At 45.0% G+C, this 27,991-nt stretch overlaps 1 protein-coding gene across 2 annotated transcripts; it reads right to left on the reverse strand.

The window, feature by feature from the left end:
* Positions 1-1,746: 1,746 nt before the first annotated feature.
* Positions 1,747-26,585, reverse strand: LOC306973249 (WD repeat-containing protein 37-like). Of its 2 annotated transcripts, none has more exons than XM_079570154.1 (14): positions 26,447-26,585; positions 23,910-24,117; positions 20,004-20,100; positions 19,834-19,929; positions 18,570-18,634; positions 12,626-12,761; positions 10,318-10,389; positions 10,200-10,244; positions 9,761-9,837; positions 7,795-8,029; positions 6,586-6,727; positions 6,148-6,282; positions 4,139-4,253; positions 1,747-1,997 (listed from the first exon to the last, which is right to left on the reverse strand). In XM_079570154.1, exons 2-14 carry the CDS (start codon positions 24,051-24,053, stop codon positions 1,866-1,868), a joined length of 1,491 nt encoding a protein of 496 aa, XP_079426280.1. In that variant the 5' UTR covers positions 24,054-24,117; positions 26,447-26,585; the 3' UTR covers positions 1,747-1,865. The 2 variants fall into 2 exon arrangements, with proteins under 2 accessions (XP_079426280.1, XP_079426279.1); XM_079570153.1 differs by having other exon boundaries at positions 7,795-8,032.
* Between the last annotated feature and the right edge of the window lie 1,406 nt (positions 26,586-27,991).

Consider the following 27,991-nt stretch of genomic DNA (forward strand, 5'->3'; position numbering starts at 1 on the left):
CCCAACATTCACAACATATATTTTTTATTCTTTAACAATGAAAAATGGACAGACGCCAGAATAAACATTTTAATTGTGCTTTATTGTTTCATTTTGAGTGGATGGAGATTACAAATAAAATATACTTGTAAGTGTTCACATCGATTCACTCAAAGGTTTGCAACATTGGAGTGACTCCCATTGAAAAATCAAATAAGCAAAAAACTAGAGGTCAAATACACAAACCAATAACATTTTCATATCAAAGGCTAGTCGTCTGTGGGGAAAGTACAGCACAGCGGTGTAGCAGTTAGAACCACTGCCTCACAGCAAGACGGTGCCCAGTACCATTAGTTTTGAATGATAATGGTTAAAAAACATGAAAACGTTTTGTTTTAAGTTTGCATAAGCCTACTTTGAATAAAATAGCTTTACGTCATGAGTTAGCGTAAAAACTTTCCAGACGCAGCAGTCGTTACTGAGCTCACTCTCACTGTGGAAGTGTCCAAGCTCTACAAGAAGGATGTTTTCTTTACTACAACATTACTCAACATGTGCAGCACATGATACACGCTAACCACACGTCTCCAGTCAGTGGACTTAAGGGCAGTTTGAAAAGCTTTTATTGGAACACTTTATAATAAACACTATTAAGCATTTGTAAATACTTCATTTAATCATTACAACAGACATTTCTGAACACGAAAAGAGTGACCATGAATATGTTTTCGACAAACCTTCCTCCCATGTTACCATGTTGTTCCCGTAACAAAAACATACTGGAGTTGTGCTTTCAGTCCCTCTCGCATATTTGAGTGATCTTTGAATCATCTCTTAAAACAATGAACCCTTGTGATGACTAAAAACAGTATAAACCTGGAAAGTTGGGTTTAAAAGGCCAGAAAATACATCACATTGATCAAGATGTGTTTAAAGGGATCGCAAAAATGATGTGGAAACCTTTGTGGATGCTCAGGGGTATTTACCAAATGCTAAAAAGTGAGTGATTATTATGCAACAACTTGATTCTTCCTTTGGCTCACTGAATATTCTCCAGCTCTGAACCGACTTTCTGCACAAATCATGAACTAAAAGAACATTTTATACAAACAACTTTAAAGCAGTAACTGTGTTCAAATACAACTGCAGAGAGTCAAACCTTTGACCTCCTCGGACTGTGCTAACTGGACTCAGAACAGGAATACCTTTTTACCCCAGTGAGCTACTTTGATGACACACAGTTCCCACCAAACGTTTCTCTCCAGGTTTGTAGCTACACTGCTAATGGAGCGACACGCACAGCAGGCGTTGAGGAGGCCATGGGACTTTGCAGATACAAACGTTTGATGGGAGTTCAGTGTCACGGACTCGCACACTCATGTATCAGACCGTTCTGAATGCGCTCTTACACGGGCCTTTACGGTAGCGGTCATTTGTGCGAGTAGGAAGTTTACAACACTGGCACACGGTAAGAAACAGCTGCTTCTACAGCGCTAACACAGAGCCACTGGGAAAACACACGAACTGCTCACATGAAACACAGAGCCTCGACAAACTGTTAGCATTATGTAGCCGATAGCTCCTCCTCAGCAGCACATGTCGGCGGTGCTCCATGAAAACCCCATCAGGAGAACACGTGTGGGGCCTGTGAGTGTAGACACACAAGAGTTACAGACACCTCTAACTATGTAAGTAAGATTCTGCTCTGATCGCTGGTCCTGAAGCACTTCTACAGCAGAGCCCTCCTCTGGAAGTCCTTCTGCTCTGCTTTCTTACAGTAAAGTGCAGTTCTTACAAAGGGACGTTCACTTCTCTCCACGGCGCTGCGTTGGTGGCCCGCCTCGGCAGTGGGACACTTTAGCCCCGGGCCGCCGCTCCGAGCTCAGTCACTTGTCCTGCAGCAGCGCGGGGATGTTGATGCTCCAGCCGATGGCCTGCCGGTCGAAGCCGCACGTGAACAGGTTACAGGGGGCGCTGTCCTCGCACCACGCGGAGCAGCACACCATGCGCCGGTGCCCCTGCAAACAGACGGATGGAGAGGATCGCATGTTACAGCGAGCTGCTGGAGTCGCCCCGGGTCGTCATTGAAAAAACTGTAGTTAGACTTTTTAATACTTGTTAAGGGTCTTAATTTGACACATTTTTAAATGTATCTTTTGAAGACCCAGCAGACACCCTGTTCAGCACTCAGGCTGCGCTGTTTTGGGGATTTAGCTTTAGAGTGCCAACAATCCAGACCATTTTTCATGATGTTTGTAGCACCACAGCCTATTCTGTGTTATAGCTATGGACACATGCTACGGCTCGTTTTAAAGACGAGAATCTAAACTCTCTGTAGGTGAAAACAGTTCTTGAGAAATCCTAAGCTAAACAGAGGCTAGTTTGGATCAAAATGACATTTTTTTTCTAGATTCCGAGATAATTAGTGTTTTATCAAACACTCTCCTTTCTGATTAACTCCTCCCTCCTTCTCTCTCCTTCTCTCTGATGACATCATGCATATTGATGAGGCTGCACTGCTTTGACAGTCAATAGAGGCTAATAACAGTCGAGTCAGACCAGTAGAGGGCAGCACTACAATTTCAATGACTTGGACCAGACACTGTCACACAGATACACTACTTTGGATAATACTTTTTATAACATGAATAAGATTAATTTGTGGTTGATTTATTCCTTTTGAATAGGGCTGAACGATTTTGCCACAAATCAATATTGCGATTTTTTTCAGTCAATATTGCGATTTCGATTTTATTGCGATTTTCCACAAATAACTTTTTGTTGCAATACAATTAAATATTTGCAACTGATTTAATAAAGTATTACTCACTCTTAAGTCCTTCATAATCACATGGAATATAATTCCAAATAGTCCACATAGTCATTTAGCCACATCATTTCCAATAAGCTTATATTGATTTTTTTTTTTTTTGTAAATAGCCTAAATAATTTCTTGCTATTTGCTCTTGTGTATTAGTCAGTGGATGTGAGAAAAGTTCTTATCTTTATCCAAAACATTCCCAAACATAAGCCTCCAAACATGAGCTGCAAAGGACTCAGCCCAGGCTCAGCTTCATCTGTGTGGAGGCAGGGACGTGTGAATCCGGAGGAAAGTTTCTGTGATCAGTGTGTAGCGCTGCAGCTAACGCAATGCTAACGGAGGAAACGGCAATAGTCCTGAGCGGTGGCTGCTTTATATGCGCTGATATTTTCACAGTACACCCACGATCTACCGCGCACCTTAAGTAGACGGAGAAGTAAACAAAAGCGCGCGGTGGTGCACGCGGCGGAGCGCAGAGCGGACGTCGGTGGCGTCTCTCGTCGCTACATTCACTTTTATGGACCGCGGCCATCAGCTGCATCAGCAATAGTCCTTCGCGGTGGTTGCATTATACACGCTGATATTTTCACAGTACATGCACAATCTACGCGCACCTTACGTAGACGGAGAAGTAAACAAAAGCACGCGGTGGAGCGCAGAGCGGACGTCGATGGCGTCTCTCGCTGCTACAGTCACTTCTATGGGCAGCGGCCAATAGCTGCATGGGCCAAAATCGCGTGCCTCTGCGATTTCGAAATCGCGTTGTGTAATATCGCGATAAAATCGCAAATGCGATTAATCGTTCAGCCCTACTTTTGAACCAGGATGGTGGTTCGTATTTCAATGTAAATTATGCAATTGACAGATCATTTCAGTAAGTCAGGGATCATTTATTCTTATTCACTCATTATATGTTTTGCACGTGAAAACCATTGTAAATCCTGAATATGTCGTAGGTGGTATCAGTATCGGTATCGGCGTATCGTGAGATTATTGCTATCGTGAGCCAAATATCAATCGAATCGTGAGGTACCTTGAGCTTCCCAAACCTATTTTGAAGATGATATTTTACACACATCAGAGATCTAATGCCTAAAGTATGTTATAATGTGAGAAAGAAAATGCTGAACACCCAGGTCACATAATCAAGACTAGCATTTGTAGGAAGTGGTGCTTTACTTTGGGCTAACAATGCCCTGCTCAGCCAAAGAAACTGGCCAGCCCCTGGTGTTATTGGGACCACTAACAAAGATGGCTCAGGTGTAGTTTGTGTTGTACAGGCTTCTCTCTTCACAGCAGCACAGTTACCGGCCTCTGAAAACACTCTGTTGAACTGACCTGTCTGTTGGTGCGCGGGAGCCGAGCCAGCCGCACTCCGGACATGTCGAACAGCCGCACCTGCCGGTTATCGTGAGGGAGAGCGATGATCTTCTGGTTCATCGACACGCTGATCCTGGTCAATCAAAGTCAACAGGATTAGTCAAAGCCACTTTTGAAAAGTGCTGAAAGTATCAAGGGAGGACATATTGTTTCATTGTATGTGATTGGAACGACCACATAACAGATAGCTTCCCAACTCTTCAGGATTACAGCAAGAAACACAGCCTAAATATGAAGCGACTTTCCCTTTACAGGACAAGTGAATGTTCTAATGTGTCAATTGTGGTAAACTGTGAAATGTTAAATGACATGAAAATGACTTGCATACTGTTCCTGCTTAAAATGAGTAGTTGTTTCATTTTATTGTGGACACAAGCAAAAGCTTTCCCAATGTTAGCCTTATCCGCGCAAAGTCAAAATGACTCAGAGAATCAGCAGCATCTTGATTGCTCTCTTGCTTTTGTTTTACCCTCTTGCTTCTTTTTTTTTGGTCCGTACCTATTTGACCTTTTTCCTTTTCGGGCACCCATCGCGGAGACACGCCGTCTTTTGCGTACAAGTATACATATTATTTATGCCAGTAAATAATCTGTGATTGCAGGATAAATACATGATTGCTCAACAGAATCATGTGTCAAAGTCTCAAAGGAGGACGACTTATTCAGATCTGCTCCTCAATATGAAGGCTCATATGACAGAGAGTTTTGGGTTCATGTTGTAACCTCTGCTGGTCAGGCCCTAAACGTAGAGCTGTTTGGTTTCACTGAGTAGGTGCAGGTTTAGCTTTAGTGCTGACACTTGGATCTCTCTACAGCTGTGGCTGCTTCAAACCATCTCACTGTTAACACTCATTATTCTGATCCGTTTATGCTTTCTGACAGAATAGTCACAGGGGGACCGGATTAACCATACCCTGGTCACGTGACTCACACCGCGAGTCTGAGTTCCTCACCATCATCATCGCCCAAAAAAAAAAATGCCTTTAATTAAACGAAATGTAACCAGAAAAGGGAGTAATAACATACCAGAACAAGTGTCCAAAGTCTCCAAAAGATGAGCCACAGGTGAAAATACAGCTCTACGAGATACAGCTCCACATGCACATGAGCTGATGAGCAGTTTAGTCTGGGCCTATTCAACAGGCGTGAGGGCAAACCAGTTCATCTGACCCGCGTCTCATTTTTCATTCAAAATTATATTTTTTGCCATTATCCACACCACGGTGCTGTGTTTATGCGGCTCCGCTACCGTCACCTCAGAGCGGCTGAAATGTAAACATGGCTCTGTAAACCGGTGAGAAACGGCTAAACTAAGAAGACAAGAGGCTGATCGTTGGACAGACTGGCAGATTTGACCAAACCAAAGCACAAGGACACTCGTTTAGGACTTTTTCACAGATGATCATGGAGGAGCAGGACTCTTCACGGTCCTCGGCAGGTGGACAGCGTGTTTTCCTTCTTCACCAGTACAAAGGCCTGACCAGTAACGTTAAGGTAAGGACATCTTTATGGATGTGTTTACAAAGCGGGTGATGAAGCTGATCGCGTGAGTTTGGGGAAACTGCACCGGGCTGGCACGCGTGTTCAACCGGCCGACACGCGTGTTCAACCGGCCGACACGCGTGTTAAACCTGTTGTCTGGACTCTAACTTAGCCAAATACTATCAGAACAATTCATTTGACAAGTAAATGTTTGCTTCCTTTCTGAAGATACAAGCGCAGAGATGTTTGTTTGCGATGGTCGGAGTGAAGAGGCTGAAGCTGAATAAATGATCACGCGAACATGAGCTTGAAATGTGTCCCCCCCACCTTCGAAACGCTTCTGACGTCGATGAGCGGCAAATCGCGAATCTGCAGGAATTTGTTGATTACCGCCCGCTGTAAGGAAAAATCCAAACCGGCACAGCCCTAGTGACTGCTGCAGAGATGATGATGATGTTTGGGAAACACACGTTCCTTCATTCAGACCTGTTGACTGCAGAGTCCGTGCGGATGGTTGCCATGGGAGACCTCATGTTCTTTAGGTCCCACACTTTTACGGTTCGATCGTCGCTGCCGGAAACCACGTTGTCTCCCACCGTGAAGACCGCCGACGTCACTGTGCTGCGGAGGCACAGTGGACAAAGACTCTGCATTAGCTTCTTTCTTACATTATTAGTCGTTGTTATGTTAATGGATTTTATTACATTAAACAAAAATCATAGAAAACTCTCCTATAAAAGACTAAACAGGACCAGAACAGGGCTACAATAGAACTAGATAAAGGAGATGTGCTTTTGTTTTCAGCCGTGTCAGATGTTGTATGTATATGGACAGTGTGTGATGGAACACTGGGAGAACAATCATTTGGCGGCAGATTTAGAGTGCAGCCTGTTTCTCATCATCACATTGTGTCTCGTGACATACTCAGTGTGCCCCTGGAAGACGTTGACTGAGTGGATGGAGGGGTCTCTGAAGTCCCACAGCCTGAAGGTGGTGTCCCGGGACGAGGTGACCACCAGGCGCTGGGTGGGGTGGGTGCAGCAGTGGCTCAGCTCCTGGTCGTGGCCTTCCCGCGGGCGACACACAGGGACAAACCGTTACAATAGGGAATACAGAGGCCCAAAGCGCTTTACAGTGAGGAACCAGTCACCCACTCACTCTCTCATTCAGACACCAGTGTTCACAGACACTGGAGGCAAGGTGGGTGAAGTGTCTTGCCTAAGGACACAACAACAGCTCCATCGTTTACTACGGCCAGAGTATCGATGTATTTCAACACTTTAAGCATAATGAATAGGTAAAAAACACAGTTTTAAATCAAATGTTTAGCAGTCTCAGAGAGATTTTCCAGATTAAATAAAGGTCAAATAAAAAAATAAGTTAAATATTATTAGTATAGCTCCAGTCCTCAAGGCTGGTACTGAAGAAAAACATGTGTGGGTTATATATTACTCTAAACTGTCTAGAATCGTAAAACGGAAACAAAGCTGTCAATGACACCAAACGTGCTCTTCATGCTCTTTGTAAAAGATGAAACAAATCTTCATTGTCGATGCACCTGAAACAGAGCTGTGAGACCCCCGGGGCCGACTGCAGAAGGGCCTCGTGTATTTAAACCTCAGGCTCCAAAATCCACTCTGGGGTTTGAAGTAGTCATGGAGACGAGGGGGTGATGTAAGCTATTTAAGGTGTTTGTAAAACACCTGTGATGAAAGTGAGACTTTTCATTCTTTCTGGGGTGAAATGTGAAGCTGTAAAGATTATTTTGTAATCGATGAATGTATCGATTACAAAACAATGTATCACATTATAGCTTAAGTGGCGCTGTTTGAGGATGTGTGGATGGAGTAAACTAAAGGGAAATGTTTTTTGAAGGCTCTATTCATGAAATGTACAATGTACAAAACACTACAGACCCTAAATATAAAATCAAAGTTGGCTTTCATCAAAAATACTACATTTCACATGCTCCATTTTAGTCTGTGTGAACCAGAAAACGATTACTAAAATAGTTGTCGACTATTTCAATAATGGATTAGTCGTCAATTAATTGATGAATGGTTTCAGCCCTAGTAAAGATGCAGAATGATGTAGCATAGGGCTTTCTACTGACACAGATAACAGTTGTCCTACCAGTGAGGGAGTGCACGAGTTCGGAGGTCTCCACGTCGTACAGATTGGCTGCTCGGTCCCAGGACGCGGTCACGACCTGCCGCCCTCCCACCAGCCAGTCCGCCGCAATGACCACGCCCTGGTGACTGCGCAGCGTGGAGATGGGCACCCGCACACACGGGCAGTCGGTCGGCCCCTCCGCCTCGCCGTCCGCCTCGTCTTTGTCCGAGAAATCTGCGTCCTCCTCACAGGACGTCTGCTGGAGAGCACACAGGGCACCGGACACATGAACAACACATGAACAACACATGAACAACACATGAACAACACATGAACAACACACGAACAACACACGAACAACACACGAACAACACACGAACAACACACGAACAACACACGAACAACACACGAACAACACACGAACAACACACGAACAACACACGAACAACACACGAACAACACACGAACAACACATGAACAACACACGAACAACACATGAACAACACATGAACAACACACGAACAACACACGGGGCGCAACCTTGTGTTTCTAAACGCAGGCTGTAGACAGGACGGGGCGCAATCTTTCAGCTTCAGACCAGGCGCAGTTATTGGGCTGGACAGACACCCAGGGCGAGGGGTGGGTGGGTGTGAAGGGGAACATGTGCTTTTGTTTGGATCATGTTTCTGCGGCGTGGACACCCCCGCACTCCTTGATAGAAGTGCAGTGCGGGACCATTGCTATCATTTTCTTTCTCTCGGGACACGAACAGTTTCTAACTCGCAGCGAGATAAAAGAACTTTGTAGTTTGTCAGAAGTACATGAAGGAAAATATGCGGCTGCAAAGGGGAAGCAGCACTCTTAGTACTGGCGGAAACACATCGCGCCTCAGTCGATCTTTTTTTTGTAAGTGACGGCCCTGGTCACAGCACAATTATGTGGTGCAACTGTTGCACAAGATTGTGACTGGTGGTGCGTACAGTGGGAGGAAACAGCGAGAACACTGTTTGGACTTCTCACATTTCTGCCTAAACTGGTCATAAAATGTGGTCTGATCTTTATCAAATCACAAGAGCTATTAAACGGTGTCTGCCTGAACTAATGCCACCCAAACATTTACATTTGATCATATTTCTATTGGCCATAACATGTAAACCTTCACAGGACAGGGAGGAATAAGTAAGTACACCCCCTGAATCTCACTGAACTGCAGTTTTGTAAAGAGGAATGATCCAAGATTCATCCTCGTTGTGAGTGTCTGATCTGCAACTACAGAAAAGCAGTTATTGCTGCAAAAGAAGGATCAGCAGATATTAAATACAGGGGTTCACTTACTTAATCCATGTTGTGAATGTCTCAGGTTTTTCTGCTAAATATTTTTGCAGATTTGTACACAAGTCCCTTGATCTTTCTGAGGCCCCTGCTGCTGAGTGTGGATTCATCTCTTCTTCGCCTAGAAAAAGTGATGCCATCCCCAGCTCCTCTCACTCCGCTGCACTCCCCTAACTGCACTCCCCTCAGGTGTTCATGTGTAAAACACCAGTGTACCAAGGGGTTTGTGACGGTGCATATAGGAGAATATGAATGTTTAATGTATCTGTGAGTACCGGGAAACACCCCCAGGTGTTCATAAAAGGCGCCACTGTCAGCAGCATGTGCCTCTCCACATACTGTTATTCATTCTACATCATGAATGGGCCATTTATGACCTAATTATACATTTTTTATGGTGTATACTTCGGAAACAAGCGTTTTGCTCCTAAAACATAAATCAGACTCTTACACTCAAACAGTTACTCAGTTTTTGACTTTTACTTCAGTGATTATTTGGGTTAGTACTTGTTAACTCCACTAGAGTAAATATAATTGTCTGGCCCCAAACACACTCACTTTTATTTGAGTAACATGGCTCTGTGCTTTTTTGATTTGGTAAGTGAAGCCCTGGTTTGTAAGTGTCCTTCAGCAGGAGCACAGGGCTGAGTCTTACCGTGGTGTCGCTGAGTGGCTGGGGCGTCGGCAGCTGCACCATGAACCTCCAGATGTGAGCTGTCTGGTCTCCTGACGCTGAAACACAACAACAGCTGATGTCACCAAGCACATCCACACACGCACGTTCCATTGATGGGTGAGCACATTACCAGGCTCTAGCGTCAATCTGATTATTATTATCATCCACATTCTTACTTAGCTGCTTATTATTATTATCATCCACATTCTTACTTAGCTGCTTATTATTATTATCATCCACATTCTTGCTTAGCTGCTTATTATTATTATCATCCACATTCTTACTTAGCTGCTTATTATTATTATCATCCACAGTCTTACTTAGCTGCAGTAGCTCAGCCTCACTTTGCCAAAGAGACACTTTGATCCTCGTGCTGATTATCAGTTTGTTCAAACAGTATCTGAGTTGAAAGCGTTACCTGTGAGGGCAATCTGCTCAGTGGGGTGGAACTTGATGGAGTTGACTGTAGGGAGGCAGGAGAAGACAGTTACATTTGTGAAGCCGAGTTTAGAGCTGTAGGCAGAAGCAGCACAGACCTGACCCCTGGTGACCCAGGTACTTGAGCAGGCTCTTCCCAGTCTCGATGCTCCACAGCAGGGCAGTGTGGTCTGTGGACCAGACAAACATCTCACACATCACAGCTTCTATTATGTGTCATAGAAAGGGACTAATCTCCAGGAATCTACTTTTAACTCCTGTAGCCGATTTTTACCATTTTCAAATTAAAAAAGGGCAGAAGTTTAAAATATCAACAATCAAACTCAGGACCTTCTTGCTTTGAAGCACGAGTGCTAACCACTGCACCACTGTGCAGCCCAGTTAGTTAACTAATAGTAAACAGGCCAGTTGTGTTTAGCGTCAGTACTTCTTATGGGTTTACGAAAACAAGCTGCAGAGTGTGAAGCGTATTCATAGTGTTTGCCAGGACATTATTTCATCTCACTCTACTACAAATAAAAATTGTGTGCATGGCCTTGTGGTAAATGGTTTTACCAGCACATTCATTGAAGAATAGAAAAGAAAATATTTGATTAGCACACCCGTGTCAAACATCAGCCGTGAGTGCGTTACCAAAAAAAAAAGTAAGTCTCTGGCCCATTCCTGTGTAAAGTTATGGATTTTTAAAGAAATAACCAGAATGCTCACTTCAGCCACTAGGGGGCAACTTAAATTTTCCACACGTGTCCAGCAGAGGGCACTGACATCTATTATAGAAAACGCTATTTCAATGGCCGCCGCCTGGGCGCCGCCATGTTTATTTCCCATACCGACTTTGAAGCTAAGCAGGGAAGTGCCTGGTTAGGACTGGGATGGGAGACTGTTCCTCGGATGCTAAGCAGGGAAGGGCCTGGTTAGGACTGGGATGGGAGACCGTTTGGGAACACCAGGAAGCCTGGCGACAGTACTGAGTGTGTGCGTGGTTGGTGGTGCTGCTGTCCGAGGACAACCCGCTGTCACAACAACGCGAGTGCACGAGATCTGACTGCCGAGCGTGTGCGCGCATCCAAACAGGGCGATGCGCGTGTGTGTGTGTTCGTGCGTGTGTGTATGTATGTGTGTGCGCGCATCCAAACAGGGAGATGTGTGCGTGTGTGGGCGTGTGTGTATGTGTGTGCGTGCGTGCCCAAAACCTGCTCAAACACGAGCCTCTAATCAAACGCGCTGCTCCGACTGATTTATCCTCCGTGTGAGTAAAAGCGAAAATGAAACTACAACTTAACGAGCGCATGCACTGCGTAGTTTTTTTTCTTTTTTTTTTTCTTTGCTGCTGTACCATTTGTTTTCTATTTTGCTTTCACGTATTGTGAGCCCAGAGGTACATTTTATTCTAAAGCAGCTTTGAACGCATTGCCAATTTTATTGTAAGGTTATAAATACTGTCTAACAACAATCATTAGGCTATTTCAGTTCAAAACCTACTCATTATTTTTTTTATTGTACACTACCGTGATGGACCAAACCACAAGTCCTGCACCGTGAACCAAACCGTTAAAGCTGAACCCCTAATATTTATCCATAATTATTCCACTGTCTCTTGAATCCTGTTCCCCGAGTTTAGCACATTATTGTCGTACTTTATAAGAAAGGAGCACGGGTGCATCAAACACTCCAATTGCAGTTTGTTTGAAATTGTTTTTTGCCTTCATTCTTTTACTCATTTGTAGTGGCCATAGTTTTTGGAATGGGTTGGGAACCACTGGTCTACAGCTGAACTGTGTGACGGGTTGGACATTTCTTTGTAATCACTCACAATCTCAGAATATCAAATGTGGAGACTAGCGAGGCCCGGCCGAAGGCCGGGTCTCAGCTAGTAATAAGAGATCAGGATATACACAGCATATCATAGCCATGTGGTAAATAGTCAGTCTGCCCCAGGGCAGCTGTGGCTACAATAGTAACTTACTGCCATCAGGTGTGGAGTGAATGAATGATGACTGCAGCACTTTGACAATTTATAATATATGCGGCCCGCGTGGCCCACGACCTGTTTTTCCCACATTAAAGGTAAGAGCGACTAAACGGGCTTATAAATCAACAAGACTTCATAGTGAACCTCTAAACCGTCGACTGGACTGAGCTGATGACATTTTGCTTCTTTCCACAGACCAGTCTGTCAGTTCTTTACAGTATCACTCACTTTTTTTTCCCTTAAGAAAAATAAATAAAAATCTAAGAAGTTTATATTTAATGCCAGTTTGAATCTGCTTTACTGCTTTACAATTACAATCTAAACTGTGGTGCACAGGTTTGCTGATGTAACAAAGGATGATTCTGCTCATCACTGATGGATTTTCAGTTTTAGTCATCCTGAAAAGACATCCTACTGACAGTGGGTGTGCGTACCTGCGGAGGCGGTTCCCATGACAACGGGCTGTGTCTTTGTGATGCTGACGTCCCAGATGCCATCTCTGTGCCCCACAAACTCCCGCAGCAGCTGGCAGTCGGCGCGAGACGTGGTGGCCTTGAAACTGGACACAATCTGAGCCACAGCACAAGCACACAGTCAGAGTCAGAGGTTCTACTCCAGCCTTCGCTCCATGTGCATAAAAACAACAAAGGCAAACAGAAAGATGCTGATCCCATCGGTCAAGTGGTTTTGGTCCTCGGGGACACGCCGGACACCAGTATTGGTAACGATCAACCTGACTGGTGCTTACATGAGTACAAGTGTTCCATAGGAATGAGGTGGAGAAAAGGATTCAACAAGTGTGCACTGTCCCGAGTCAAACACAGAAACAGGAGCACACTGTCCCGAGTCAAACACAGAGACAGGAGCACACTGTCCCGAGTCAGACACAGAGACAGGAGCACACTGTCCCGAGTCTAACACAGAGACAGGAGCGCACTGTCCCGAGTTAAACACAGAGACAGGAGCACACTGTCCCGAGTCAAACACAGAGACAAGAGCACACTGTCCCGAGTCTAACACAGAGACAGGAGCACACTGTCCCGAGTCTAACACAGAGACAGGAGCGCACTGTCCCGAGTCTAACACAGAGACAGGAGCACACTGTCCCGGGTCTAACACAGAGACAGGAGCGCACTGTCCTGAGTCTAACACAGAGACAGGAGCACACTGTCCCGAGTCTAACACAGAGACAGGAGCACACTGTCCCGAGTCAAACACAGAGACAAGAGCGCACTGTCCCGAGTCTAACACAGAGACAGGAGCGCACTGTCCCGAGTCTAACACAGAGACAGGAGCACACTGTCCCGAGTCTAACACAGAGACAGGAGCACACTGTCCCGAGTCAAACACAGAGACAAGAGCGCACTGTCCCGAGTCTAACACAGAGACAGGAGCACACTGTCCCGAGTCTAACACAGAGACAGGAGCACACTGTCCCGAGTCTAACACAGAGACAGGAGCGCACTGTCCCGAGTCTAACACAGAGACAGGAGCACACTGTCCCGGGTCTAACACAGAGACAGGAGCGCACTGTCCTGAGTCAAACACAGAGACAGGAGCACACTGTCCCGAGTCTAACACAGAGACAAGAGCGCACTGTCCCGAGTCTAACACAGAGACAGGAGCGCACTGTCCCGAGTCAAACACAGAGACAGGAGCGCACTGTCCCGAGTCAAACACAGAGACAGGAGCACACTGTCCCGAGTCAAACACAGAGACAGGAGCACACTGTCCCGAGTCAAACACAGAGACAGGAGCGCACTGTCCCGAGTCAAACACAGAGACAGGAGCACACTGTACCGGGTCTAACACAGAGACAGGAGCACACTGTCCCGAGTCTAACACAGAGACAGGAGCACACTGTCCCGAGTCTAACACAGAGACAGGAGCACACTGTCCCGAGTCAAACACAGAGACAGGAGCACACTGTCCCGAGTCTAACACAGAGACAGGAGCACACTGTCCCGAGTCTAACACAGAGACAGGAGCACACTGTCCCGGGTCTAACACAGAGACAGGAGCACACTGTCCCGAGTCTAACACAGAGACAGGAGCACACTGTCCTGAGTCTAACACGGAGACAGGAGCGCACTGTCCCGAGTCAAACACAGAGACAGGAGCACACTGTCCCGAGTCAAACACAGAGACAGGAGCACACTGTCCCGAGTCTAACACAGAGACAGGAGCACACTGTCCCGAGTCTAACACAGAGACAGGAGCACACTGTCCCGGGTCTAACACAGAGACAGGAGCACACTGTCCCGGGTCTAACACAGAGACAGGAGCACACTGTCCCGAGTCTAACACAGAGACAGGAGCACACTGTCCCGAGTCAAACACAGAGACAGGAGCACACTGTCCCGAGTCAAACACAGAGACAGGAGCACACTGTCCCGAGTCAAACACAGAGACAGGAGCGCACTGTCCCGAGTCAGACACAGAGACAGGAGCGCACTGTCCCGAGTCTAACACAGAGACAGGAGCACACTGTCCCGGGTCTAACACAGAGACAGGAGCACACTGTCCCGGGTCTAACACAGAGACAGGAGCGCACTGTCCCGAGTCTAACACAGAGACAGGAGCACACTGTCCCGGGTCTAACACAGAGACAGGAGCGCACTGTCCCGAGTCTAACACAGAGACAGGAGCGCACTGTCCCGGGTCTAACACAGAGACAGGAGCGCACTGTCCTGAGTCTAACACAGAGACAGGAGCACACTGTCCCGAGTCAAACACAGAGACAGGAGCACACTGTCCCGAGTCAAACACAGAGACAGGAGCACACTGTCCCGAGTCAAACACAGAGACAGGAGCACACTGTCCCGAGTCTAACACAGAGACAGGAGCGCACTGTCCCGAGTCAGACACAGAGACAGGAGCACACTGTCCCGGGTCTAACACAGAGACAGGAGCACACTGTCCCGAGTCAGACACAGAGACAGGAGCACACTGTCCCGGGTCTAACACAGAGACAGGAGCGCACTGTCCCGAGTCAAACACAGAGACAGGAGCACACTGTCCCGGGTCTAACACAGAGACAGGAGCACACTGTCCCGAGTCAAACACAGAGACAGGAGCACACTGTCCCGAGTCTAACACAGAGACAGGAGCACACTGTCCCGGGTCTAACACAGAGACAGGAGCGCACTGTCCCGAGTCTAACACAGAGACAGGAGCGCACTGTCCCGGGTCTAACACAGAGACAGGAGCACACTGTCCCGGGTCTAACACAGAGAAAGGAGCACACTGTCCCGAGTCAAACACAGAGACAGGAGCACACTGTCCCGAGTCAAACACAGAGACAGGAGCACACTGTCCCGAGTCAAACACAGAGACAGGAGCACACTGTCCCGAGTCAAACACAGAGACAGGAGCACACTGTCCCGAGTCAAACACAGAGACAGGAGCACACTGTCCCGAGTCAAACACAAAGACAGGAGCACACTGTCCCGGGTCTAACACAGAGACAGGAGCGCACTGTCCCGGGTCTAACACAGAGACAGGAGCACACTGTCCCGGGTCTAACACAGAGACAGGAGCGCACTGTCCCGAGTCAAACACAGAGACAGGAGCACACTGTCCCGAGTCTAACACAGAGACAGGAGCACACTGTCCCGAGTCAAACACAGAGACAGGAGCGCACTGTCCCTAGTCAAACACAGAGACAGGAGCGCACTGTCCCGAGTCAAACACAGAGACAGGAGCGCACTGTCCCGAGTCAAACACAGAGACAGGAGCACACTGTCCCGAGTCTAACACAGAGACAAGAGCGCACTGTCCCGGGTCTAACACAGAGACAGGAGCGCACTGTCCCGAGTCTAACACAGAGACAGGAGCACACTGTCCCGAGTCAAACACAGAGACAGGAGCACACTGTCCCGAGTCTAACACAGAGACAGGAGCGCACTGTCCCGAGTCTAACACAGAGACAGGAGCACACTGTCCCAAGTCAAACACAGAGACAGGAGCGCACTGTCCCGGGTCTAACACAGAGACAGGAGCACACTGTCCCGAGTCAAACACAGAGACAGGAGCACACTGTCCCGAGTCAAACACAGAGACAGGAGCACACTGTCCCGAGTCAAACACAGAGACAGGAGCACACTGTCCCGAGTCTAACACAGAGACAGGAGCACACTGTCCCGAGTCAAAAAGGATGGGTCCTTTAGCACTGAGGGGAGGTGTAAAGCCAGTGTTAATATTGAGATCAGAATAAATTGGGATCAAATGTTTTCAGTTTTCTGTCAGTAATTATTAGTTATTACAAGGGGTTTCAAATATTTATTCACATTTGAATCAAGTAAAGATGATTTACGAAAACCACTACAGTGTTTTCTATTCTACACAGGGGAACTCTTTAGGTTGGGGCGGTCTGGACAGAGGGCTGCCCACTGCTCCTGACAGGGTGCCCCAGCAGAAGAATGGGTCAAATGCCATCTCATTCATTTATTTGTAAAGACACCAGTGTGAAAGTAGTCTAGTGAATTGGCAGATCCAAATGTGAATAAGTCCCACTGGTTGTTCCTGGAGCGTTTACGTTGTAGATGGGGACGATGCAGACGGGACTGATGCTGCTTCTTTTGGGAAAGAATCCACTAAACAAACTGCAGCTGAAACAAGCACAAACCACTGACTTATACTCCGGACAACAGAGACTCATCAGTCACACAATTCAAATGAAAGAAATCAGAGCTCAAAACTGGGCAGGATGGAAAAGCACTGCTCATTTGATATTGTAGATTTGTATTGTGTCTGTCAGAATAAACAACAAAGTAGATTATTTAGTGAACCATTCCAAAATTATGAAAAGAAATTAAATAAATACAAAAGCAAAGAAAAAGTCTGAGATAGTTCAGACATTTCTGTTTCCTTTTGCCCAAAGAGAAGAGTCTCTGAGGGAGGTTTATGTGTAAGTGCTGCTGATGTGCTGGTTACATGGACCAAAGCAGTACAGACTCAAAGTCCAGCAGAACTTCAGTCAGAGCAGAAGAAGCCCCGGCAGCCACTTGGGTTAAGGTCAAACTAAAGCAGCCAATAAGAAGCTCCAAGACCGAAGCTCAGGTCCGAAAAACAACAAGCTGGGACACTGTGTAAATAGAGTTTGTCTGAACATTTTGCAATTATGCAACTGTGACTTTCAACAGGTGGATCTGCGTTGAATGATTGCAGTGAAATGATTCCTCTTTCGTTTGATTATATATTTCTATTGTATGGACTGAAAATGTAATGGTTAAAATTATGAATGATGCCAATGACCTTTTCAGTCTTTGTGTTTTGGGAAACCAATACAAAACAGAACGTAAATGTTATTTTGAACACTGTTTTTTTTTTTATTTCTATTTACACAGAATCTCAACAGAAAACTCTAAACTAGGCCCGCAGTAACCAGTGAAGCCCTGGAAGCGCAACTGAAAAGGCTGTTAAAGATGACACTGCTGTTCAGACCAGGCATTAAAGGAGCTGTACCTACTTTTATGCGAATAGTAGAGTGACATGAGCAATTGCAATTGCACTGATGCTAAAACAATTAGTTTGGTGCCAATATTGTTACCATTGTCAGGTTACTCTGCTCCCTGAAAGCTGTGAAGGGTGAGGCTAAACTCATCCTCGTGAAGAAGGGGGGTGTCAGGAATGTGTTTAAAGAATAGAAGAAGAAGAATAGGGGTCATGTGTAATCATTCTTGAAAAGTGAAAAAAGCTAGGTTCAGGGACTTTAACACACGAAAACATATAATATGAAAGACTGGTCAGGGGCTGCTCGAGGGCTGAGTAACTTTACTTTTTTTGTGTACTTGGATTACGATACTCATTTGAGCAGGTATCCATATGTTACTTTTTCCTCAGACCCGCTCAGAGCAGCTTAGGCCTGAGTATTGTACTATTGCTAGTATGATACAGAAAAAGTTCAGTTCCTATGAGTATTTACAAAAAGATGCCCAAAAGTGGTTCGGAAAGGCTTTAACCTACAGCTGATGCTAGAACAGTGGCCTCGCTGATGGGTGACTTGACTGCCCGGTGTGAACAGAGCGGAGGAGGGGGGCTCTGAAGCGGGACAGGGGCAGCTCATACATGTGGATGAGGAGTTCTCTTGGGGAGGCAGCGGCGTCCTCCCCCGCGCTGTTCTGCTCATGCATAGTGGCACAAAGAGGGGACAAGTCAGTCAAGGTTTACCCAGGAGTCCGTGCCCCACAACTCCCAGCTGGTCACGCTGAAGTTGCGGGCTCCGGTGACGCGCGCCTGGCATGAGTTGGAGCGCGGCTGACAGCGTGGAGGAGCGGCGAGAAACATTCAGGTGAAACCACAATGGACAAGCACAAGGACAAACCAGACAGGCACAGGATACACACAGCACGGGCAAACAGAGAGCAGTGCAGGTACCTTGCTGGTGGAGGCTTTGTAAGTGGTCTTCAGCTTCTGGGAAAGCTGACTTGTGCTGTGACTTGCTGTAAAAGAAAGATTAACATCAGGATGAGTTAAAAAAAATAAAAAAAATAATAATAATATGTTGTGCTATTTGTTTGCAGCATTTTGAGACTTGGCTGTGATTGGATAAAACGAGGTGCACTTGTTTCAATCATAGGGCTTTTCCACCAGGGTTCTGGGTCAGAGCTGGGTCAGAGCTGGTGCCGGGTCGCTTGTGTACTAATTTGGTTTTCCACCAGAATGAGAGCTAGCATTAGCCTGGCTATCAAAATATCGCAAGTTATATTTAGTCTGAGGACCACCAATTCATTTTCTCATAGTCCATAGCCGCTTATTGGGCGCTACGAATGTCTATCATGATATCAATGATTCGAGGGCACACAACAGCATGGGTATTCCCAGGCTAAGCTAGCATAGTGCTACACCCCTATTCCCATAGCAATGCTTTGGGAAGTCCACTGTCATGTAAAACAGTGGTTCCCAACCTTTTTTCTCTTGAGTCGTTCAAAGTTCCTGCCAATATTTTTACAAAGCGATCAACTCAACTCAGATTATTCAAGATTTTGTGGAGTCTTGTGTTCAATATGAAGCTAAAATAGTCTCAAATTCAAACCTTTTCCTTAAAAACATAATTAAAATGAACTTTCCTTTGAAAGTAATATTGAAATGCTACTCAGTTTTTCACGTTTTCTAATCTGAGGTCATTCCAAGTACCCCTTACTAAGTGCTCAAGTACCCCCGTACCCCTGGTTGAGAAACACTGATGTAAAACATGGATAGTAACGTCTCACTACTGCCGCTTCTGGCTACACAAATACACAAAAAGAAGTATTTTTATTAATCATAATTTCTTTAAAGACAGGCTTAGTTTTAACTGCTCCCTCTAGTTTTAGCAGTAGCTAAAGAGCACAAAGCAAAAAGAAAAGCACCAGTTCTGAATCTGGAACTGGCCCAGAACCAGCAGCAGCACCGGCTCAGTGGAAAAAGTCCATTCTCTTCCTGAACGATTTCAACTGGAGCCGCTCCTGATTGATATTATTGTGCAAATGTACTTTTCCCTGTTATATCAATCTGCCTCATGTCCAGTTATCCCAAGTACCGAGTCCCAGCTAAAGTTACTTGCCACCACCAAATGTGTAAAGCACAAGTAAGTCAAGCCAGTATTCTTATTTTTCCGTGAGGCTTTCCGCTACAAAAATCACCTCGTGCAACAGCTCACCTTTAGTTTTGAGAGCTCCTTTGGCTAAATCAGAGCCTTCTATCGTTTGCCCGTCTGCCGCCAAACGGTCGTTCAGCGTCTCGATCTCCCTGCGCACTGAAGAGATGGACTAATGCATTAATACGTCTGGGAAGAGATACTGAGATACTACTAAGATTCTGATCATATACATTCAAGGTTCTCTATGTAGAGGCTCTCGAACTCCCTCTCGATTTGGCTGAACAGGTCCAGGAGGTTGGAGCGCATGGACACGGGCAGTTTAGAGTCCTGTTGGAACAAACATGTCAGGGGCTCACTCATAAGAACTACCTAAAGAAATGCACTTTCAGACTGAACTGCTGAACTATCTCATGGATCAGAACCTGTAGAGCAGTGGTTCTAACTGGTCTGGTGTCGGGAACTGAATTTGTTTTTCAAATCATTGTTGAACAAGAATTAAATAAGGCTATAAAATAAATACAGCTGAAAGTATGAAAACCCAGCCCATTGCAGTTACTTTAACAGACTCAGTAGTGACTTTTTACTTTTTCAATACACAAATATTAAAAACGGTTCTGCAACCCACACTAGGGCCCGACCCACTGGTTGAACCACTGCTTGCAGAGCTCTACACTACAGACCCATTTATTCAGTTTGCTGAGGACAGTCTTTGCGATTTGCTGATGGCGACCATAAACTGAATCAACTGGAACTGGAGCTCCGTCAGAGAAGCCTGTGTTTCTACAATAGTCCTTGGCCTCGCGCTCTGATGGAGCTGGAGGCCAAAGCACAGGCTGAATGTAGAGGTCGGGGTGACTGGGAGCATCAGAAAGAAGTCAGTGAGGCGTGCTCTCATTCAGACCGGCTCCATCAGCCACACAAAGGCCGCACCAAACGTCTTCAGCAAACTACCACCCCCCCCCCCGACGGAGAGACTAACGGGACTGAGCAGGCTCTGGACTGGGCCAGAGAAGAAGACACACTATTTATACCAATACATTTTGTTCAGTTTATTTTTATCTTAACCTCTTAAAGCAGTACTAAGTAACTCTTGTCCCTAGAGGCCATAAACGCAACTGCAGGTGTCGTAGCATGTTACGATTTTTTTAATTATTAATTGTCCGTGAGAGTAAATACTACGCTGACAGAAAAGGCAAGGGGAGAGAGGGATAGCCTGTAAGCTTCTTCTTATTGGTTGCTCCGGTCCGGTGGCAGTCAAGTTGCAATTGTGGTTTTCTGGCCAGAGACACCAGGGGGAGATGAACGGCCCGCCCAATCATCCCACATCCCACCCAATCAACACTTGTATCACCCCCAGAGGGACTATGGAAAGGATTTATTAAAGGAATAGGCCACCGTTTTTACATACTGAGATATGTTCTCACCTTAGCTTTGACGAGTTCTTTAGGACCTGTCTGATCTTCACCCGTGCCTTCAGTCACGTAAACACAGCGCAGACGGTGTTAGCATTTAGCCTCTCCCTCTTCACGTATCCATATTTAAATAGGGAAAACGTGGAAGAGCTTGGTAGCTTCTATCTTGACCTGTTTTGGAGCTATAGAGGAGAGAGGGAGAGGCTAAATGCTAACGCCGTCTGCGCTGTGTTTACGTGACTGAAGGCACGGGTGAAGATCAGACAGGTCCTAAAGAACTCGTCAAAGCTAAGGTAAGAACATATCTCAGTATGTAAAAACGGTGGCCTATTCCTTTAAGGTAAACAAGTTACTTAGTATTACTTTAACCACCACTTAAACCGAGCACATTTTCTCCAGTTTGGCTTTACCCAAATTTAAAGGCTTTCTGAATAAAGTGTCAAAACAGTGGCGAAGACAAGTATTACAATACAACCAAACAAAGACCGACAAAAATACAACTAAAAAGTGATTGAAGCACATTTTTTTTTATCACTTAAAAAGGTTAAAAACAGATAAATATAACTTTTAAGGATTATAGCATGTTTATGCTTACAGTAGAAAGTATCACAGTGAAAAGTCTGGGCACAGGACACAGGAGGCTCTGACACGACAATTAATAAGCCTGAAAATGCCCATTATTTAGATCAACCTTAGCTTAAAGGGACTGGATGCAAGCTGGTCATTTTTATACTCACTACTGCCACTTCAGGTCTTATGCGTAACTGCAGGTTCTATGTTAAGCTCGTGCATGACGGCACTTCAGACCCGAATGAACACCTTTCTGAGTGACAGCGCAGGATTTTAGAGGCAGTTGTGGTGAACAGGTCTGAGCTCATTCTACACATTAGGACATGGCTGGAACATGTAGGGGGAGGAAAATACTTAGTTTTAACATTTTTAAGCTCTGTATTCACCTTATTATTATGTCACAACTCGGGAAGACTCACCACGACTCAAAATTAGAGCAAAATTAGGTGGAAAACGGTGTAGCGTGAGCTCAGCTTTAGTAACAGATTTCAGTGACGCCTGACGACACAATAAAAGACTCTTGAATAAAGTGTGGCCCTCAGTTTTTGTGACACACTACATTTCATTCAATATTTAAAGCTCCTTGGAACATTACACCCTTGTAACCTTGATGAAAAAAATGAATTAGACAAAGGCGTTGCAGAAAAGCACAGAACTCTGCGGGACGTCTAATGTCCTAAAGGAGAAAACACTATTTACTTCACCAATCTACAAAAACAGAATTCAAATAAATCTACTGGAACAGAACATCTGCACAGTCTACAGACACTTACCTCCGTCCGTGCCAGGGACTCCAGATTATCAGATGACTAGCAACGCAAAGAGCCAGCGTTAACATCAACATAACCCTGCTGTGATCATTAGTGACTATGAATAAAGTGCAGTGTTGCTCCGATACCATTTTAGTCGATCTGATCCGATACCGAGCACCAGTGCGATACCACGGCCAGTGAAAACAATAGCTAAGCCTGTAAAGCCGACTAAGCCCGGAGCACATGGCTCATTATGCATCATAGGTCTGAGTAATGTGAGCTGCACTGCTCAATTGAGCCAATGTTCTGCCCCCGCTCTAAACATTAAAGCTGCCTTAATGATGTCTTTTGGAATTGTTTTTGGCAGAAGGTGGAGTAGTGAACCCTGCTGTGCTCCACCACCACCTCCCTCCCCTCACCTGGCTTTCCCCCGTCACCCACGCCCCTAACTCACCTCCACACTTTACAAGCTTCTCTGCTTGCATTCAATGAGATACGGAAATCTCATTAATCCTGTATGAAACACACATTCATCTGCATAAATACAGTACAAAGTCAACATTTTGAGATTTACAATTATTTGCTAAACTGCAACTTTCATGGAAGTCTCTCTTTTCAAGTTTACAGCGCAGAGCGGGCGGCACGGTAGCGCAGCGGTTAGCGCCTCTGCTTCACAGCTAGAAGGTCCCAGGTTCGATTCCCACCAATGACGGGGCCTGTCTGTGTGGAGTTTGCATGTTCTCCCCGTGCCTGCGTAGGTGTCCTCCGGGTACTCCCTGCCACTAAAAACATGTGCAATAGGTGAATCCTCCAGCCAGGTGATTCTGACCATCAGCCTGGCTCCACATCATGGGTCCTGGGCTGCCGTCGACCACTGCTCCTTACGGATTGCCCCAGCGGCATCGAAGGATGCGATCTCTTGTTCACGTGTTTGTGTTTACATGGTGGGGGTGAGCTGTGAGTTGAGGGAAGTGCAGCGCCGTTCTTCTTCTGCTGTTTGTGAGTGGTGGTGCACATGGTGGTGCACATGGTGGCGCATCTAGCACGGTTAAATAAAGGCCACAAAGATGGGATTATTGGAGTTTTTAGTGTCTGCAAACCCTTCACTATTTATTTACCCTAAGTGGGTTGTATTTCATTGTATTTCATAATAACAGTAGGATATTTTACGATGAAGTGGTTTTTAAATGAAGCTTTACTGTCATTTTTTAAGTTATAGAGTTCATCTCTGGTGTTAAAAGGTCTTCAATAATATCTCCTGGCACACGCTGGAGAGTTGACATTTGAACACAATCAAATAAAATTACTTTAGTTTCCCCGGAATAATTCATAATAAACCCCCAAATGTGGAAGAAGACACCGTGAAAAGCAGTAAAGTGAAAGATGAGGTGGCGTTCAGTACCTGTGCATCGATGAGCTCCCTGTGCAGCCCGGAGCGCTCCTGCTCCGTGCTGTTGGTCCTCCGGATGGACAGGCTGTGCGACTTCCTCTTCTGTTTGCTCTGCCGGGCGGCCGCACTGCTGCTGCTGCTGCTCTCCACTGGCATGGCTCCTGTCGGTCACTCCTGCCGGTCAGTCCCCGGCACACGGTCCACGGCCCAGCAATGGGAGCTTTGTGTTAGAGCAGAAAGCACGGCCTTGTTTGACTCATGGAACACATGGAGGAATAGTGGAAATACCTGACAGACTTGAATATGGCATTAACCTCTTACCACCCGCCGTAGAAGAACACACTAAAATTGAACAAAATGAGGAGTCCTGACTTGTAAATAGTAGGGCCAGGTGCATTATTACTTTGTGAATAGATGATATGATAGAGTCATGATAGAGTCATGATAGAGTTATGACTGAGTTATGACAGAGTTATGATATAGTAATGATAGAGTCATGATAGAGTTATGACAGAGTCATGATAGTCATGATAGTCATGATAGAGTTATGACTGAGTTATGACAGAGTTATGACAGAGTTATGATAGAGTTATGATAGAGTCATGATAGAGTTTTGACAGAGTTATGATAGAGTTATGATAGAGTTATGATAGAGTTATGACAGAGTCATGATAGAGTCATGATAGAGTTATGATAGAGCTATGATAGAGCTATGATAGAGTCATGATAGTGTTATGATAGAGTTATGATAAAGTTATGATAGAGTCATGATAGAGTCATGATAGAGTCATGATAGAGTCATGATAGAGTTATGATAGAGTTATGACAGAGTTATGATAGTCATGATAGAGTTATGATAGAGTCAGGATAGAGTTATGATATAGTTATGATAGTCATGATAGAGTTTTGATAGAGTTACGATAGAGTCATGATAGTTATGATAGAGTCATGATAGTGCTATGATAAAGTTATGATAGAGCTATGATAGAGTTATGATAGAGTCATGATAGAGTTATGATAGAGTTATGATAGTCATGATAGAGTTATGATAGAGCTATGATAGTTATGAGAGTGTCATGATAGAGTCATGATAGAGTTACGATAGAGTCATGATAGTTATGATAGAGTCATGATAGAGTCATGATAGTGCTATGATAAAGTTATGATAGAGTTTTGATAGAGTTATGATAGAGTTATGACAGTTATGACAGTTATGATAGAGTTATGATAGAGTTATGATAGAGTTATGATAGTCATGATAGAGTTGTGACAGAGTCATGATAGAGTTATTATACAGTCATGATAGTCATGATAGAGTCATGATAGTTATGATAGAGCCATGATAGAGTTATGAGAGTTACGATAGAGTTATGAGGGCGCACTACATATGTCACGACCAAACGTTAGCAAAAATCAGATCTAATGGTTTCACCCCTTCCACCTGTGAAGGTCCTCAGTATGAAACGCAAAACCAGGCTAGAAGTTACAGACGGCAACGCGTCATGAAAGGGGGCGTGGCCTCACTGTGGAGAAAACAGAATATTTTGGGAACACCATTTTTCAATCTTTTTAGCCAAAATATAATCTTTATCACCAACAAATAAAGTCAAGTCTAAATGACAGATTGTTCAGTAGAAGCGAAAACACAGCAGTCTTAGCTAGCGCTAGCTAGTATTAGCACGATGCTAACATGTAGCACAATATGTTAGCATTCTCTATTTTTATGTGTTTATGGGCTGTTGAACCACTTTGCTCCTCTCCATGTCTTTGTATCTTCATTTAGAGGAAAACCATAATATTCATAATTCAGCAATTGTTAAAGTAGTTTTTGAATAATTAGAGAAAGTTTGGATTTCAAATAGTTTTCCCCCTTAACTGTTTTCAAACCTGACCATATATGGGCCATTCCAGAGGTACCATATTGGCACCTGCTCCATCTGAAATAGAATTCTACAAGCGCACCCTTCTTTTTTTCCAAATTCCAATGCTTTCACTGTTAAAGTTGCGAGCCCACAGTGTAGGTTTGTAAAAAGTCTAAAAGTGTGTTGGAAGTGGAGAAACACTTGAGCAGTAGTAACACCTCCGCCTGTGGTGATGACAAGTCCGGTCATGCTGTCACTGTGCCCTTGAGATGCCAGTGCAACTCCCTGTTCGCACAAAAGCAGGCCACATCCTCTCAAACCATCTGCCCCTCATGGAGACACAATCATCATCACAATCTCTGAGTCTGAGACGATTCATCTGAAACATGTTGGTTTAGCGCGGTTCAAAGCAGCAGCAGACAGAGCCCAGACGCTCAGACTGAGGAGGAGGAGGAGGAGGAGGAAGAAAAGGGCGTTGGAGCACTGTTATTGAGCTGATAAAAGTCCAATAGTCCAATAAAGACGAGGGACGCCATATTTACATGTAAGACAGACAATACCGAGACTCTTCCTGGACAAGATGCGCGCGGGATTAGCTTTAACGTTATTATCGCTGTGATCGCCCGTTAGCCGCTAACAGTAGCTCGTGTTAAACAGAAACGCGCCAAACCTGCCTGATGGACTCACTTTACACGTCCTGTCTCGGGCTGCTGGTCCACTTCTGATCGGCTGTTGTCAGTCTGTGGATCATCGTCTTCAGCGCAGAGGATTTGTCCAAAATACTTTGACAGCTGGAGGACAGGAGCGGAACCGGAACGGCCCGGTCCCAGACTTCACAATAAAGGCGTGACAGTGACGACCAAGGATCTAATCTTATCCAACATTTACAGGCAAGTGTTTTGAACTGAGATGGTGCTCAGAGGTGGAGAGCAGCTCAATATTTACTCAAGTAATAGTAACGTTACTTTGGAATAATTGTGCTCAAGCACAAGTAAAAAGTACCCAAAGAGATACTCAAGTAAAAAATATAACTTGGAGAAAATGCAACTGTGAGTAACTGTGAATGAAAATAATACATGTAATACTGTACTAAAAAATAATGTCAGTGAGTAAGTTTTAAAATTTATTTTCAATAACGCCATAAACTGGGTGAAGCAAAACATTGAATAATATGGAAATTGTGATATTTACAAAGAAAAATCCAAGATGGCAGAAAATACAGAAAAACTAAATAATTGTAAGTTACATCTTTTATCGATCAAAATTAAGCATTTGTCCCCGAGGCGACACCAGGCCAGCTCAGAGACATAGTCGCCCCTCTCGCAAGAGGCGACCAGGAGGCATCCGGAACAGATGCCCTAGCCACCTGGCTCCTTTTGATGTGAAGGAGCAGCGACTCTACTCCGAGCTCCTCCCGGGTAACTGAGCTCCTCACCCGATCTCGAAGGGTGCGCCCAGCCACCCTGCGAAGGAAACTCAATTCGGCCGCTTGTATCCACGATCATTACCCAAATCTCATGACCATAGGTGAGGGTGGGAACGTAGATCGATCGGTAAATCCAGAGCTTTGGGCTGCGACTCAGCTCCCTCTTCAAGTCCAAGTTCAAGTGCCATATTTCAACTGGTCTTCAACTGTTTGTCAATTCTTCACAGGGACACTTTTATCGGCACATTTAACCACTTGCAGGGTCACTGTCGCAGAAATGCTAGAAAACAAGCTCGCAAGTTCATGTAATTGATGCAAATACTTTGTTTTTCCCACAAATGTCTGAGTTTACAATATATTAAAGTAGGACAAAACACACTTTGTTCCCTTACTGGAAAGAAAAAAAAAAACAGGTATGTGCCATCAATTGTGGAGATTTTGACTATTCAAATGTGGCGTGGCATGTCCACATAAAATGTTTTGTGAAGTTCTGGTTTATAGAACGTACTATTAACTAGTGTCAGTTGTTTCTGCAAAATCCTCACATAACTGTTCATACACTCATTTCTGCGAACAGTTAAAGTTTCATACAATCACTTTGTTCTTAATTACACAATGACACACACATTGTCTTGCATGAGACTAGTTAGTAAGTTAGTTCTAGAAAACTATACACAAATGACTGCATTCATTAGATTACAGACCTTCACCATATATATATGACACATATATATATATATGATACAATAAAGTATCATCTTATCTTATATACAAATCATTGGACACGTTACATCAGTGTTTCCCAA

This window comes from Gobius niger (genome assembly GCF_951799975.1).
Source record: "Gobius niger genome assembly, chromosome: 13".
Lineage (NCBI taxonomy): Eukaryota > Metazoa > Chordata > Actinopteri > Gobiiformes > Gobiidae > Gobius > Gobius niger.

Excerpts from the sequence above, each read along its gene's own strand:
- LOC306973249 (XM_079570153.1), bottom strand. The coding sequence starts at position 24,053 with ATGCCAGTGGAGAGCAGCAGCAGCAGCAGTGCGGCCGCCCGGCAGAGC. Across the intron at positions 10,245-10,317 it reads CCTGGGTCACCAGGGGTCAG|TCAACTCCATCAAGTTCCAC; the intron begins GTCTGTGCTGCT and ends GCCTCCCTACAG. Across the intron at positions 9,838-10,199 it reads TGAGCAGATTGCCCTCACAG|CGTCAGGAGACCAGACAGCT; the intron begins GTAACGCTTTCA and ends GTTGTGTTTCAG.